This window comes from Hyaena hyaena, unplaced genomic scaffold (genome assembly GCF_003009895.1).
Source record: "Hyaena hyaena isolate Hyena2069 unplaced genomic scaffold, ASM300989v1 scaffold_81, whole genome shotgun sequence".
NCBI classification, from domain to species: Eukaryota; Metazoa; Chordata; class Mammalia; order Carnivora; family Hyaenidae; genus Hyaena; species Hyaena hyaena.
Window position 1 is genome coordinate 3,045,303 of NW_024080714.1, and position 17,687 is coordinate 3,062,989.

A 17,687-nucleotide genomic window follows, 5' to 3' on the forward strand; every position below is an offset into this window, starting at 1 on the left:
AGCAGGGGAGGGTCATAGAGAGAGAGGGAGATACAGAATCTGAAGCAGGCTCCAGGCTCTGAGCTGGCTGTCAGCACAGAGCTCGACGCGGGTTTCGAACCCACAAACCATGGGATCATGACCTGAGTCGAAGTCGGATGCTTAACCAACTGAGCCACCCAGGCGCCCCTGGGGTGAGGTTAAGTTCTAATTACTCTTGGAAGAGCTGTCTAGTTTCCCCATCATTTTGATGAAGTAAATGTAGAGAAATCAGGAAGCAATAGGATATGTTCTCTTCAAAATGCTTAGTGGGCTTAAAATTTAGGGAAAAGTTCCTATTACAAAAACTTCAAAGGCATTTTGCTAGAAAAAAATCATTAAAATTACAATTTGACTAAGAAGTCAGACCACTCCATACTTGATGCATGCCTTCACCAGCGTATCAGTCTATAAGCCCTTCATTCGTCAGGCTTGCAACTTACCATGCCTGTACTTTGTTGTTGCCATGAACATTACGGGCAGACCAATGGCTGAAGAGAGGATCCAGTTGCAGACATTGACAATTTTGGCATTGCGGGGAGTACGGAAATCCAGGGCCTTGACGGGATGGCATACGGCGATGTAGCGATCGACGCTCATGGTACAGAGGGTGAAGATGCTCGTGAACATATTATAGTAATCTATGGAGATCACAACCTTGCAGAGGATGGTTCCAAATGGCCATGTTCCCATTAGGTAATTGACGCTCTGGAAGGGCAGGGTACTGGTTGCTAAGGCATCTGCCAGAGCAAGGTTGAAAATATAGATGTTGGTGGCAGTCTTCATTTTGGTGTATCTAGGAGATGAAGGAGGAGCAGTGGCAGAATCAGAAAATGACCAACATGAAATATAGATAAGCTTCCAGTAATAAAATACATTACAAAGGTTAGTGGAAAGCATTTGAGATGAGATATGGAAGAACTCTTTCTAATACAAGTATTATTTATAAGCATGTGTCTATGAACTAAATACATAGTTTCTCTACCTATCAGTTTTATAATTTGTAAAATTATACATTTGTAATTTGTAAATTGGTTATAATAGCTGGATGCCGATTTATCAACTTTTTTTTTAAATGTGCCAGGCACTGTGATAGATGTAATAGACACAGGGAGCTCTCAGTCACGTATTCAAGTATATTGATATTCATGAAATGGATATAAAATGAATAGTAATTCATTTTAACTCTATGCATGAGAAAAAATTCAGATGTATATAGTTAAAATTATGGAAAAGTGTAGTCATGCAGGAATACGTATGTATATATGTCGATGTAATATTGCAAGTGTGTTTATGTGTATGTATGTACATATGTCTGTATACACACACACACACACACACACACACACACACACTATTATGGTGGCGCCAAGAAGAAACAAAGGAAATAAAAGGGGTAAGGGAAGAAGAAAGTTATCCTGGAATTGTAAATGTGCAAGTATAATCTTACAGTTGGTAAGAGTAGGTCATTCTAAACAAAGGCGTGACATGGTGTGTGTTTTGGCACTGCTGAAGGGTAAAATCCCACTAGAGAATGAATGGCAATAATTCTGATAGGGTGGGCATATAGAGGCCAGTTCCTGGAGGGATTTGTGTGCCCTGATGGGGAGATAGGACTTTATCCAATCCATGCTGAAGAAGTTAAAGCTGTTTGTTTTTATTTTTTAATAGCTTTATTGAGACATAATTGACATACAATAAGTGGCATATAATTAAAGTGTACAATTTGATAAGTTCTGACACATGTACACACTTGCAAAACAGTCATCTTAATCAAGATCAGGAATTGGTGAACTACAGCCTACGGAGCGGATCTGGTTGCTACCTGTTTTATTGGAACACACTCCGCTTCATTTAATTACTTCTTATCTATAGCTGTTTTGATAACGCAATGGCAGAGTTGAGTAGTTGTGACAGAGACCATATGGCCTGCAAAGTCTAAAATATTTACTATCTTGCCCTTTACAGGGCAAGAAATGCCAGCTCTTGATCAAGATAACAACCATATCAATCACCCTCAGAAGTTTCCTCATGCAGCTCTTTAATCTTTCCATCTTACTTTCCCTGCCTTGACCCCAAGCCCTAGGCAATCATTGATCTTGATCTGTTTTCTGTTATTATAGATTAGTTTTCATTTTCTAGAATTTTATGTAAATAGAATCATTCAGCAGGTACCCTTTTTTTGTCTAGTTTCTTTTGCTCTGCATAATTATTTTGAGTTCATTCACATTTTGTTGCATGGATCAATAATACATTCTTTTTTATTACTGAATATGGATATGGATATTATAGTATTGTTTATCCATTCATCTATTAGTGGGAATTGAGTTGCATTTCCTTTTTTGGATACTAAAAATTAGCTGTTATGAACATTAGGTCTTTGCATGGACATAGGTTTTTCTTTCCCTTTGTAAGTATTCTAGGAGTTTTATATGTCTTCAAAATCACAGAAATTAGAACTTAGAAGAGATAAGCAGGTATATTGACAGCACTAATGAATTATATCTTATGGTAGAAGGATACCCTACAAATGTATTGTCAAATTGGCGGATGTATTTGACATTCCACATCTATTTACCTTAACGTTAGGAACAGTACCTCAGTTTTCACTCTCGGAAACCACTCTTTTTCCACTCTCAGTCTGTGTGGTTTGCAATGGGCTCTGTTACTAGTTCAGGGCACGAAGATGTAAAGTGACCGGGGCCATGGTGAATGTTCAGGGATAGTCTCATGTTTCAACCAGAGCCAATAAGACTTTCTGGGGCTTTCTGGAGGAAGACTCTACTATTTTTAAATAATTAAACATGAGAGTATGTACGGTATGTAGTTGTTGGAAGAGCCTATTTAAAAGTGGATCTGGGGGCATCTGGGTGGCTTACTTGGCTAAGCATCCAACCTCGGCTCAGGTCATGTTCTCATGGTTCATGAGTTCAAGCCCCACGTTGGGCTCTGTGCTGACAGCTCAGAGCCTGGAGCCTGCTTTGGATTCTGTGTCTCCCTCTCTCTGTGCCCCTCCCCCACTCATGCTCCATCTTCCTCTCTCTCTCAAAAATAAATAAACATTTTTTAAAAAGTTAAAAAGATGTTTCCTTAAAAAAAAAAAAAAAGAAAGAAAGTGGATCCAACACAGAGGATGTGGATTTGGAAGGGTAAGAGAAGAACCTGAAGCCTTGTACTTTCTGTTTACTTGGTGCAATAAATTCTCTTTAAACTTCAGCTTGTGTATATTTTTCAGTCACATGATTATGAAGCTAACTCAGCCCCAGATGGCTGTTGGTTGGTGGAGATAGTATTATGGACTCATTTCTTAGGACCTTAATTCAGTGTTCAAGAAAGTTTTGCTTTGTTTTGTTTTTGCTTTGTTTTGATTTTCAATAAGCACCAGGAAGCTGTAGTTATAATGGAGGATTTCATGAACCTTCTTAGGTAGGGTCAACAGACCTGAATTGTTTCTTTCCACTCTAAAATTCTGATACTCTATCTTGTCTGTTATAATCACATAAATTGCATTAATGCAGGAAAGTCAGACCTGGGACCTTTCAAATTGCTTAAGAAGTTTTATTCCTTTAAAATATTTCAAAAGGAAAAGGTAGAGAAAGCAATTTAACTGGAGGAGGTAAACCAGTTTGATTCTAGTGAGGACTATAAATGTGGCAAACAGAAAAAAAAGGTAATTTAGATAAGATCCTCCAAAGTCCAACAACAAACAAATAAAATCAAAATTAAAACTACAACTTTTAGGATTTTAGAATAAGTGACCTAGATGCTCAAGAAGCTTAAAGATTTTTTGATACTTATATGGGGTGCCTGGGTGACTCGGTTAAACATCCAACTCTTGGTTTCGGCTCAGGTCATGATTTTGTGAGTCTCATGGGTTTGAACCCCATGTCAGGCTCTGTGCTAAGGGTGTGGAGCCTGGTGGGGATTCTCTCTTTCTCCCTCTCTCTTTGCCCCTCCCCCACTCACACTGTCTCTGTCTCTCTCAAATAAAGTATAAAAACATTTAAAAAATTTTTTATATTTATAAAAAGAAATTTCTACCACAAAGCAGAAAAGAACCTTACTAGCTCCACCACTGATAACAGATGCGCAGAATACAAAGGCACGAGCCACTGCATTAGTCATCTTCTCACCCAGCTGACCTTCCCTTTCACATCTTATCTTTAGGAGTGTATTCTGTTGAATAATCAGGTTCTTTACTGTCAGTTTTATGACTCAACATACCTCTAACCTTTTCTTCAGGCTCATCATAGCACTAGGTACTTATTCATGTATGTTTCTTTCAGTTAAAAAGATGTTCCTCCCCCAGAAAGAAATGTTTGTGAAACAAAATTAGGTTAGGGTCCTAAATCACAAAAGAAAAAGTGACTGTCTACCATAGCTGTTTCCAATGGCATTTCACAGAAACAATGCTGCTTGAATTTTTTCAATTCATCCAAAGAGTCTTCCTCTAAAGATAGCCAGTGTTCTTACCCCAGTTACTCACACTTTGAGTCATAGCAACATATAAATGAGGGTTTCACAATTTCCTAAATATATGTAAGACCAAAGCTTCCAGAATTCCAATTGCCTCCAACCTATTTCCAAAGGCTTTACTCTAAAGGGACAGTCTGATCAGAAAAGGGGTCTTTTCAGTCCAGCAAACATGAGCTTATCATCCTGTTCTGTTCTGATGCAGTGGTATGAATGTTGCCCCAGAAAAGTTACATGAACACTCAGAGTCATCCCACAAATAAAAGCACACACACCAGAGTTTGCAAACCTGCCCAAGGGGTGAGCTGAAGGAAGGACCGTCTTTGTTGCTTAGTTTACCTGAGTGGATCTGAGTAGGGTCCTGGATATTAACACACAAGCCTTTGTCTATCCTTTGTACCTATTCCTTCTTAATGTGCCTTAAACAAGTTTGGTGACAAAATCGGCAACGTGACTGGAGGGATACGTGGCATGTTTTTGGAGTGTCTCACCTGGACTTTAGGGCCTTCCTGACCTTGACTGGCCTTACTGTGCCCATTGAATTGGGGTTTTTCCTCTAGGCAGAGTCTCAAGCTATTTATTCTTTTCTAATTATCCCACTGAATCTTTCCTAGTATATATTTCTTTAAGCCTGCTTTAGGTGATTGAATAGCTTATTTGCCATATAAATTCAAATATATTGCCATACAATTAATACTTTTTTAAAAAGTATATTCTCAGGACCTTCAATGTTGACCCATTTTGGGAAGCTTCCAGATGCTGTGTTGGGGAAGAGGCATTATGAAGCTCATTTCACTGGCAGTTCAAATATTCTCCCGTTTTTCATAAACATTTTTGTTTGTAAATGTCCTACCTTTCTTTGTGGTTATAAAAGAATGCCTATTCATCTTCAGACCCATTCTTGATGTCATTTTTGCAACTATTGCTACTAGCCAGAACATCACTGATTGTGATCAACATATGTTAAATGAAGCCACACTGAATAAATTACTTGTGTGTAATCATGGGCTTTGCAAATCTTTTGTTATTTTTTTATTTAGAGTTAATTCTTGAATCATGATGGCCTTGTCTCTGGCCAGAATGAACCAAGGAAACTTGAAAAGACTGAAGAACATATTCTAGAATCCAGTTTGTCAGCTTGTACCATGTCTGCCTTCATGTTGCTCCACAACTTTTTCTGGGAGTTTACAACAGAGTCAACTGGGATGAGTGGAAGATCCTCATCTCTTCTTGGACTAAAGTGCTGCTCTTTCATGTTTTTACCAAATGGAGTGTTTCTCCCTTTTTTTCTCCTTTGCTAATACCAGCCAAGTAGAAAGATATCTAACCCAGTAAGGACTCAATGAGCCCTTTCTAGCACTGTGCTTGGAAAGATACTTCTCTTGCATCTGCTGTGACTTTTATGTCTACCTCACATAAAGAAATTCACATTTTTGGAGCACTTAGGTGGCTCAGTCGGTAAAGTGTCTGGCTCTTAGTTTTGGCTCAGGTCATGACCTCACCGCTTTGTGGGTTTGAGCTGTGCTGCCGGAGTGGAACCTGCTTGGGATTCTCTCTCTGCCCCTACCCCCTCCCGCTGTGTTTGTTTCTCTCAAAATTAATAAATAAATAAAAAAGAAATTAACACATTTAAGGGTGCCTGGGTGGCTCAGTCGATTATGCCTCTGACTTCAGCTCAGGTCATGTTCTCAAGGTTCGTGAGTTTGAGCGCCACATCAGGCTCTGCGCTGACAGCTCAGAGCCTGGAGCCTGCTTCAGATTCTCTGTCTCTCTCTCTGCCACTCCTCCACTCACACTCTGTCTCTCTCTCAAAAATAACAAATATTTAAAAAATTCAAAAAAAAGAAACTCGCACTTTTAATAGAGAAAATAAATTACTTTGTACACGGACAAAAATGGGCATATGACTACCTGCTTAAAATTTTCATTTATTGTCCATTTCATCCTGATATTTCAGGCAAGCACCTGTGTGTGTGTGTGTGTGTGTGTGTGTGTGTGTGTGAGAGAGAGAGAGAGAGAGAGAGAGAGAGAGAGAGAGAGAGAGAAAACAAGAACCAAAATCAAAGCTAGTGAAGATACTCTCATTAGGTGTTAACATAGAAAGAAATCATATAGTAATTTGTTATTTTCTGTTATGTTCACCACTAGGTTAAGGAAAGAGAGGATAGGGGATTCCTTACTTTATTATAAAATGCTTTAAAATATTTTACTTACATTTATTTCAAAGTGGTTTTATGTGGTCAATGACCAAATTTCCAACAAGCTTATACTAGAAAAAGGAGAGAATAGTAACCTCAGACCTTTGAGCCCTGTGGACAAGAAAGTGACTATTGCCTGGAGTCTGGCTCATATGACAAGACAGAGAGGCTTACAGGAAATTCAACAAAGAGGCACCTCCTCCCAGAGGTTAATTGGTTCTTTCCCTCTCTGGGTAACCAGAATGTGAGGACCATCAGAATGTTTCTGGCTGAGTGTTACTCTCCCTTTATCCACTTTGTTTTTTGTTCTCTTCTTAATCTTACCTTCTTCCTCTTCCATCTCCCATTAATGACAATTCACAAGGGGAAAAAAAAATCTGTTCTCTTGAAGTAGATTAAATTGATGAATCTTTTAAATAGAAAATGTAAAATGAATGAGTGATTATATATTTATTTTTTGCATTTGTGGCTTGGAAAAATCAAAGTAAAATCTGTATTTCTTATTAATAATAGTGTAGAATCCTAATGACATTAAAATCTAATACCTTTCTATCTATTAATCAACCTTACTGATGATCTTATCACTTCATTCTCTGTTGGTTTCCTCTTTGCCTATTTTCATTTTTATTTCTCTGATTTTATTGTATGCATTTCATAAGGCTTTTTAAATTCTCTTTTTGGAAATTGAACTGAGGTGGAGGATGGAGTGAGAACATGGCCTCTGATTAAAGGAAAAATAAATGAGAGACTTCCATTCTGGCCAAGAGACTTTGCTTAACCATTTTTTTTTCGGGATTATACTTTTTGAAAGTGCTTATTTCCTGCTTTATTTCATTTCTGAAAATTTTACTTCAGGACATGAATACCATTTATTTCATCAGAAGTTTATATGAAAAGATATATTTTGCTAACTTGACGGCTATATTTTGTGATAAATAATATTTATGTATCATAGAAAAATATTACTATTTTAAATCTTCTGAGGTATTTAACCATTATTACTGGTTGAAATATTCTTGTTTATAACTTCAGATTTTTGTTTACAAAAAAATCTCATATCTATAGACTAATGGACTTCAAATATAACATGAGAACATCTACCTCAGAGCTAAAGCTTTTTGGTTCATAGATAATGATTTTTCACTTTTATTTTAGAGACCTGGTTTTGAGAACTTAGAAATATCTTAGATTTGAAACTTGGAAGTTCTAAGAGAAAAAGAAATTTCTCCTATTTTAGAATCTGAGCATTTTGTACATAAAAAATAATCAAGGTGTACATTACCAGTAACTTCAAATAATAATATATCCCTAGACTTTCATTTAATAATGAAGGAACAAAAAAGAATATAACTTCAAAATATGATAAAACAATTCTACCAACAGCAACTTTAGAAAATTGCTTTCTACAGAAGCTGAAGTATATGCTATAGACTGTAAACTTTTAGGAGGCATAGTCTACCTGTAAAATTATTACCTATTGTATTTAATGAAAGAAAGATAAGGCTTCATTTACACTTTTGGCAATGATGTGCTTATAATCACTCAATATAAGTAAAATATGAAAGGTAACACAAATGGAAAAGCTAAAAGAAATAAAAATAGAGAAGATTATCCATTCAGCACAGAACTCAGCACAAAATGGGGACCAGTAAATGCTTGTTGAATGGAATTAAATATAGAAAGAAGGGTTTGGAGTATTTTATTTATTGTAGTAAGATAAGACAAACTTTTTTAGGGAACCAGGAATTTTTAAAGTAAAAACGAATAGGGGAATATTACTTTTTCCTTGTCAACTCACTGTCATATTAAAGAGAACTTTGGTCAAAAAGGTCATGGAATGACAAGTAAGAACTGAGAGAGGCTTTCAAAACCACACTCTCTGATCACCTTCTTTTATAAGAGACCCTGAAACACAGAAAGACGTATGAATGTTTGAGATTTTTTCCCTCCATTTCTTTAGGCTCCACCTAAAGTTCTGATGTGCCTCTGTACTGTGATGTGGGTCATGTACGTTTCTGGGATTCCATTGTTGAGAACTTTGCAAAGTAGATTGCCCCAGCCATCTTTGACTCACTATCTAGCTGAAACATGTTAGGTATGCAAAGCTTTTTAATCTTCGTCTCATAAATGGCCATGCTGGGAACATCTTGAAAATCTTGAGACATTTTCTCATTATATTGAATGTTGTAGCAGAATCATTTTTAAAAAAGAAGAGCTGAGTTCCTTTTACTTTACTTTCTCAGAATCCTAATTGATCCACAACCTCTCTCACAAGTTGCAGCTCTCTTTTAGATATCTCCACCTGCTACTGGCTTCACGAATGCAGTATTTCCCCCAAAGTATTTATTCTTTCTTACCCCTTAACCACTGCTACCACCACCATCACCACAATCAGTGACAACAAAATCATCAGTAACATCATTTAAAAAGATGTAACAAATGGTGAATTGAGATAATTGGGAAGAAGTATCAACAAGAGTTAACTACTAAGGTATATAATATATAGTATATAAAGCTTGAGAAGAAAGTCTGTAAAGGGAAGAAAAAAGGGCCCAGGTTAAAGTCCTGATAAAGATGGAGGGTAAGGAATAGCCAAAGTTTAAAGAAGAAACCCAGAGCTGGGGTTAAGAAAACCAAGAAAACAAAGAGTGTCCTGAAGTCTGTAATGGTCAAATTCACAGAATGCTGCAGAGATTAAGTAAGAGGAGGGCAGGGATATGTTTATGGGGTTTAGCAAATTACACATTATTAATGGTCTTGACCAGTGCCATGGAATTGTGGGGGGGCGTTGGAAGATATTTAAAGTTAAAAAGCAAAGGAGAGTGAGGGGGAAGGAGGGTATAGAATGCTTTTGAGATTATGTGCAATGCAGAACAGAAGGAATGTGAGTCAGGAAAGGGTCTTTTTTTAAACCTTGATCTGATATATCAACGAATGTGTGTGTGCTAATGGAATCATGTAGCAATGGGAGTCTGATGAATCAGAGGAAATAGAAGGTGCCAGTGGGGCAATGTCCTTGAGAAACTGAAAGGACGTGGGATTCATAGCACACACGAGTGGCTTGTTCCTCCTTGATTATTACTAGCAGCAAGACTAAAAGTAGGGAGACACATACAGAAAAGGTCTGAAGGCTCATTGAAGACTTTTGCTTGCTTATATTTTTCCCAGTGAAATCCTTCTCTTGACTTCATTTTTCATTTTGTGGTTTCCATTTCTGTTTTTTGTTTCAGCAAACCTGCTGGAAAAAAACAATCTATGTTCACTGTCTTCAGTTCTACCATGTAGACACACAATAAATATTGGTTAAATGAGACAATGAAGTACAAGTCTGAGACATCAGCGAACAAAGGGGATGGAGGGAGAAACAAGGGAGATTGGCCAGAGAGGAGAGCAGAAGAGTCCATTTCAGCGAAGAAACATTTTCCTGGCCATGTTGGGTGCTCACTTGAGATTTGTAGTGTGCAAAACAAGTGGTTACAATGATGGATGGGGATCCTCAGTTTTGAGGGAGCACCAGATTCAAGATCCAGAGAAGAGGAGGTATGAGTCTGAAAAGGAGTAGGGGGTCCTTAAAGAGGAGACTTCAGAGTACTTGATGGAGAATATCTCTAAGGTGTGACGAGGGAAACTGAGGCTAAAATTGAGCTACAATGAATTATCACCAGTGGGCCCAATTCAAACACTGTCCTTCATGATGGGACAGGCACTTTATCATTCCCATTTTGCAGATGAGCAAACTAAGGCTCAGTGATAAGCATCCTAACACAAGGTTGTAAAACCGGTGAGTAACAGAACAGGGATGACCCCACGTCTGTTTACTGCTGTGTGTTCCTTCCCCCTTAACAAACAAAAGGTCCCTCAGAGCCAGAGATTTTTAGTCTTGGTATTCTTCCCTCCAGCCCATAGTAGGCATTCAAAACTGCTTATTTTATTTGGTTACTTAAAAAGTACACTTAATCTTTTTAAAAATTTTTTTAAAAAATGTTTTATTTATTTCTGAGAGAGAGAGAGAAAGAGAAAGAGAGTGTGAGCAGGGGAGGGTCAAAGAGAGAGAGAGACACAGAATCTGAAACAGGCTCCAGTCTCTGAGCTGGCTGTCAGCACAGAGCCCTACATGGGGCTCGAACCCACGAATTGTGAGATCATGACCTGAGCCAAAGTTGGACACTTAACCAACTGAGCCACCCAGGCACCTCCACTTAATCTTTATCAAAGAAATACCTGAACATAATTTCATCCTGGTGATGAAAGATGCCAATTTCTCTTAAATTTCATAAATTGTTTAATGCGATAATAGGCATATAGCAGTATTAATAAATGCTACTCTTCTTGTGTATGAGATTTTTGGAAGGATATTGGCCAAAATGCTATTTCCAAGGAGCTGAGTTCCAATTTATATTTTATTTTCTTCTTTGTACTTTCCTGCATTATTTGATTTATTTTTGCATTAAGCATGCATAATTTTTAAAATTTAAAAATACTTTCTGGGGTGCCTGGATGGCTAAGTTGGTTGAATGTCTGAGTCTTGATTCCAGCGCAGGTCATGATCCCAGGGTTGTGGGACTGAGCCCCACATCAGGCTCTATGCTGAGCATGGAACCTGCTTAGGATTCTCTCTCTCTCTCTCTCTCTCTCTCTCTCTCTCCCCCTCTCTATCTGTCTCTCGTATTCTGCCCCTCTCCTGCTCTCTCACATACACTCTCTCTCTCTAATAAGAATAGTAATTTAAAAAATAAACATAATACATTCTGAAAAATGTTTAAATTATTGAAAGGAAATTTCAGAGACAATTTTTCAGTGTCTGAAATAAAGTAAAAGAGGCCTTTGTGAAAAATATGCATGTGAACACACACACACACACACGCACGCACACCATAAGGGAAGTTAAAATTTGACACATATAAAGGACAAAAAAAAAAAAAACCCACCACAAATAATATTAAATAAACAGCCACAGTCTGAGAAGAAATACATGTAGCATCTCCTGATCCAAACGTCCACATCTATCTTTTAAAATATGACATTCCTGTTCATGTTATATGCAGCTACTTCACATTCTAAATATTAAAGACGTTGATTTCCATATAGGGAGGTCACTGATGGTCCAGGACTATGGGTGGGTTGGTTAGTGTGTTTCATTCTGGATTTAGAATTATAGGAAGCTATTAATACTGCACATCTAAGTCACTGTACCAGCAAAGTACTTATCCTAATAATGCTGATATATTTTCTCCATTCGCTGAGTCGTATCATCTTCTGTCTTAGTTGGTTCAAACATCCTCAAGGAAAGTAGGCCTGGTATTTAATGGGCCCCTTTAAACATCCTCATGGCCTATCAAGAATTTCTCTATAATTTTCATAGATGTACATCTAGCTATTCATTGATTTATGCCCAAAATTATGTTACTTAAAAAGTAATTCCTAAAAGTTGGTCTAGAGTTTGGGGGCTGAGAGTGGAGTGCTGTGCTTGTCCTCAGTTGATCTGGAAATGAAACATCATATGATATTTATTCTCAACAAGTATTTGAGTAGTCAATAAAGGCAAATTTTGTGCTATTAATGAATTTGAGAGTAAATTTCAACCTTGTGCATGCTGGCACATTAAATCTTGGTGCTGTGTAACACATGTGCTGATTATGTTAAAATTACCTGTTTTGTCTTTTGGTCTGTAAGCTTCTGAAGTATAGGGACCATGCTCAGTGTCTACCCTACTGTCTGCTTGCCCAAGCAACATGGTGAATTCTCTTGATCCAAATGCCCACAGCTATCTATCTCTTTATTTATTTTTCTTTCATAGTTTATTGTCAAGTTGGTTTCCATATAACACCCAGTGCTCATTCCAAGTTCCCTCCTCCATGCCCATCACCCCCCTTCCCCTCTCCCCTACCTCCATCAGCCCTCAGTTTGTTCTCAGTATTCAAGAGTCTCTCATGGTTTGCCTCTCTCCCTCTCCCCAACTATTTTTCCCCTTCTCCTCCCCCATGGTCCTCCGTTAAGTTCCTCTTAATCCACCCATACGTGCAAACATATGGTATCTGTCCTTCTCTGCCTGACTTATTTCATTCAGCATAACACACTCGAGTTCCATCCACATTGCTGCACATGGCCAGATTTCATTCTTTCTCATTGCCATGTAATATTCCATTGTATAAATATACCACATCTTCTTGATCCATTCATCAGTTGATGGATACTTAGACTCTTTCCATGTTTTGGCTATTGTTGACAGTGCTGCTATGAACATTGGGGTACATGTGCCCCTATGCATCAGCACTCCTGTATCCCTTAGGTAAATTCCTAGCAGTGCTATTGCTGGGTCATAGGGGAGTTCTACTGTTAATTTTTTGAGGAACCTCCACACTGTTTTCCAGAAGGGCTGTACCAGTTTACATTCCCACCAACAGTGTAGGAGGGTGCCCTTTTCTCTACATCCTTACCAGCATCTATAGTCTCCTGATTTGTTCATTCTGGCCACTCTGACTGGCGTGAGGTGGTATCTCCATGTGGTTTTGATCTGCATTTCCCTGATGATGAGGGACACTGAGCATCGTTTCATGTGTCTGTTGGCCACCTGGATGTCCTCTTTGGAGAAGTGTCTGTTCATGTCTTATGCCCATTTCTTCTCTTTAAATATGACGTTCCTGTTCATTTCATATTCTTAAGGGATTTCATCATCCGCAACAGAAATAAATCACAACTTCTCCTCCTATCAACTCTTACCATTCCATATTGATCCCCATTTTTATCCTTCCCCTCTTGCCAGAGGAGAGAAGTGGGTGGTACTTAATGGTAGTAGGCTGAAGAATCTGAGGGGGAAAGACCCTGGCAGCTTTCAGGGACCTAGCCTATTTGCTAATGGCCAGGCTGCGGTATTTTTTTGTGGAATATAATTCTATGTAATATCAACATAGGAGAACTCTTCATGGCCGTGATGCAACAAGACAAAAACAATTGACTCTATAACTATGTCTGAAGAGAGATAAAATCCAAATCACCCTAACCATTAAAATGCCAAACATTTTCCTCTCCTGGTTAACATTAAGTGATGGCTGCCTCTTATTCAGTGATGACTCCAGCCCCACTTTATGAATTCTGTGTCCTAGATAAAAAATCACTGATGCTCACACATCAAATTACTCATGCTTTGAGATAGCACCCTGTGCAGACAGACCTCTGCTTCCTTGAATCCTATCCTAAAACACCAAAGAGACACTAAAATTCCCCTGGTGGTCTCTCGCTGCAGCAAGCTTAACAAGTTTGATTGTGTTTGGCTCCAGGTGTATTCCCTGTGGCTATCAGCTGGTAAGCACTGATAGTAGAGTGTACTTGGCTCAGGAGATTGTACCAGCACCAGCAGGCCAACAGCAATCACCAACTGAAAGGAGCATTAGGAATTTTCCGGTGATGTCCACAGATGGGCACAGGCCACTTACAGGGCATTACGGCCACACCAGCTGCCTGGAATCTTGGCACATGAATTCGCTCAACGTCTGCCTGTAGCAGATGCTGTCGGAAGGTTCATATTAGATACCATCTCACCTTTTGTCAGAGCCACTCCCCTCTTTCAGAGCCCACAGCCATGCATTGAGCCATTCGCTGGATCCTCACCATGCCCAAGGGAACTCTTCATTTACAATGCACTCCATTTCTTCAAGTAGTGTTCTTTAGGTCTAGGAGTCATTGAAGCAAAAAACCTGCTTGTTCAATTATAGCCATATGTTTCATATTTATAGTGTTCCTTTACAATATCTTCTACAGATATTTCAGATTTTAAAATCCAGTATTTCCTGGATTTTATGTTACGTATTAGGAGATTAAGTAACCAAACATTTTAACTTTTAAGGTAGGAACATTCCTGGTGATTCTAAAGTCATAGAAACTGTTTACTTACTCTGAAGAGCAAGGCCAGTTCTGTTCTAGTGCTATGAACCCACAGAGCAGTGAATAACTAAAACTACCTTGATTTTGTTAATTTTCTCCCAATTTACCTTCTTGATCAAGGTAGGAGTAAAACAGTCCTGCATAGTCTAGGAGGAAGATGCAGTTTAGAATCAAGATACATAGGTGTGAGTGCCGTATCTTGTGATTTTGGCCAAGTGGTTGAACTTCAAAATTACTATGAAAACACATTAAATGATGATGGTAATGGGTGCTATTTTTAATTAATATAATCAGAGCCAATATTTATTGAATATTTTATGTTGGGCATTGCTATATAGAAGTTGCCCTTATCTGCAGGAGGTACATCCCCAAGGATGCCCAAGACCATGGGTGGTACCGAACCCTGTGTATACTGTTTTTTCTTATATATACATACGTATGAAAAGTTTAGTTTCTAAATTAGCCACAAGAAGAGATGAACAATAATAATAAAATAGAGCAATTATAACAATATATTTTAATGAAAGTTATGTGAGTGTGGTCTCTGTTCCATCAATATGTTCCCATCAATATGTTCCCTTTTTCTTGTGATGATATGAGATGATAAAATGCCTCTGTGATAAGGCGACGTGAGATGAACGATGATAGACATTGTGACATAGCATTAGCCTATTGGCCTTTGGATGTTATTGTCACAAGAAGAGTCATTTTCAGTTAAGGGACTGGTAACCAAAACTCCGGAAAGTGAAACTGCAGATTAGGGGGCACTACCATAAGCAGTTTACTTGGGTTTTCTTATTCAGTCTTTGTAACAGACTTTTGGATGGTATATTATCACTTCTTTTGTAGATCAATGATATAAACTTCATGGAGATGAAATAACTGCTGAAGAATGACAGTTATAGAAGCAGAATTTAAATACATATCTGTTACCGTTTATACTCTTCACTATTAGATGGCCATGCTGCAACACATGCCATGCAATATAAGCTATCTATATAATAAATACAATATAATAAATAAATCTATATAATAAATATCTATATAATAAATAAATATAATAAAGTGTAATAAAGTTTCTACATACATTTGTGTAAACTGATGTTCACAAAAGTCCTACTGATAGCTGAAGCAACTATGGTTATTGTCCCCATTTTAATTATTTTACTTATTTATTTTTATTTGAGAGAGAGAGAGAGAGCAAGTTGGGGACAGGGGCAGAGAATCTTGAGCCAACTCCATACTCAGTGTGAAGTCTGAACTGGGGCTCGATCCCACAACCCTTGGATCCTGACCTGAGCCAAAATGAAAAGTGAGATGCTCAACTGACTGAGGTACCCAGGCACCCCTGTCCCCATTTTAAAGAGAACTGAGGTTTGGAGCAGTGTGAAAGACAGACATGCTTAGTACTATACATTTGAGATACCTGGGTGTTTTGTTGCTATGCAAGCAAAATACCTACATATTGTGTGTGGTTTTTTGTGTGTGTGTCTGTAGAATAACTATTACCAGTGTTTAACAATCATACAGCATGTTGGAAAGAATCATATATCATGCTGCTGTGTAGTGAGTTGAAATAGGAATGTTCTCATTGCTCCTGAGTGGTTTATTATTTAGGCTTTATGGCCAGTGTGGAACCCAAATTGGGGCTTGAACCTGAGATCAAGACCTGAGCTGAGATCAAGAATCAGACACTTAACCAACAGAGCCACCCAGGTACCCCACTCCTGAGTTTTGCAACAGAGAGATTTAATTAAGATACATGAAGACTTAATTTCAAATTCCATTTGTCAAAACTGTTGATGTGCATTCTTTTTAATGTGTCAGAGAACCTGCTGATATCTAAATATTTTGGCATTCAATTAATTCCAGCAACAGTAGCTGTCCAAAATTTTTCAGGGCCAATTGAAGGAGAAATAAAGGCAATACAATTAGTTCCTCTAGATCTTCACTTATGTAAAGTAGTGTATTTATGATGACTGCTTTCCATCCAAACATTATAAATTCTTTATAACTTAATGATCATGCTGACCTGGGATTTTTCTAGGAAAAAGAAGGCAGTTTATTGGGGTTTTAAAAATATTTTCATGCAGAGAGATTTTTTTGGTAGGTATTTCCTTCCCCTGTGGGGAATTCAACAGCAATTGTTAGTAGAAAAAAAAGTGATTCATAAATAAACCAGTAATTTGGCACAGCAAAAAAGTCCCATTTGTCTTTAGAATTTGAAAATTTAGTCTTATGGTGTAAAAAGAGTTATTAAAATGATGTGGAGTTGTCTTCCAACTTGGAATAGACTTATTTGGCACTATCAACATTTTTAGTCACAAATTAATGTATGTAACTGTATTTTTAATAGGAAAACTTCAAACATGATCTCACTTATATTTTAGTGAAAAAGCCATCTGATGAATATTGTATTGCTTTTCAAGATCAACTATTACATTAAAAAATTTCTCCTCTCTTATTTTAATATTATTGATTGTGTTTTTCTTCATTATACCATTACATATCCATTGTAAAAATCTGAAGAATACATGAAAAGTGAAATACAAAACATCATAAGCTTAACATGTAGAGACAAACTCTGATAATATTTTGTTGTATTTAAAACTCTAACCTTGTGATCAGAGTTATACACTTCACATTTATCTTAAGATAAAAATTACATGGGACTTTATACTATGAAATAGAATTATAGGCATATCTTTAATATTCATAAGATACATTTATATTTTCTTTTTTAAAATAAAGACATCTTTTATTTTTTTTTGTATATTATATGTATACATATCTAAATTTTGTAATGTTTATTTATTTTTGAGAGCAAGAGTGAGAGAGAGCATGAGTGGGGAAGGAGCAGAAAGAGAGGGAGACACAGAATCCGAAGCAGGCTCCAAGCTCTGAGCTCTCAGCACAGTGCTCTATGCAGGGCTTGAACCCACAAACCATGACACCATGACCTGAGCAGAAGTCAGAAGCTAAACCAACTGAGCCACACAGGTGCCCCTATTATATATATTTTTTATTTTAAATTTTACTTAAATTTCAGTTAGTTAACATAGATAGTAATACTATTTTTAGTAGTAGAATTTTCTGATTTATTACCTACACACAACA

The 17,687-nt window shown here is 37.5% G+C and overlaps 1 protein-coding gene across 1 annotated transcript in view; it reads right to left on the bottom strand.

Moving 5' to 3' along the window:
• Positions 1–17,687, bottom strand: part of OPRM1 (opioid receptor mu 1) — a 45,622-nt gene that overhangs the window by 3,740 nt on the left and 24,195 nt on the right. Inside the window, exon 2 of the mRNA XM_039234089.1 lies at positions 462–814. Within this exon, the coding sequence (XP_039090020.1) occupies positions 462–814 (353 nt within the window). The remainder of the gene's footprint in view (positions 1–461; positions 815–17,687) is intronic.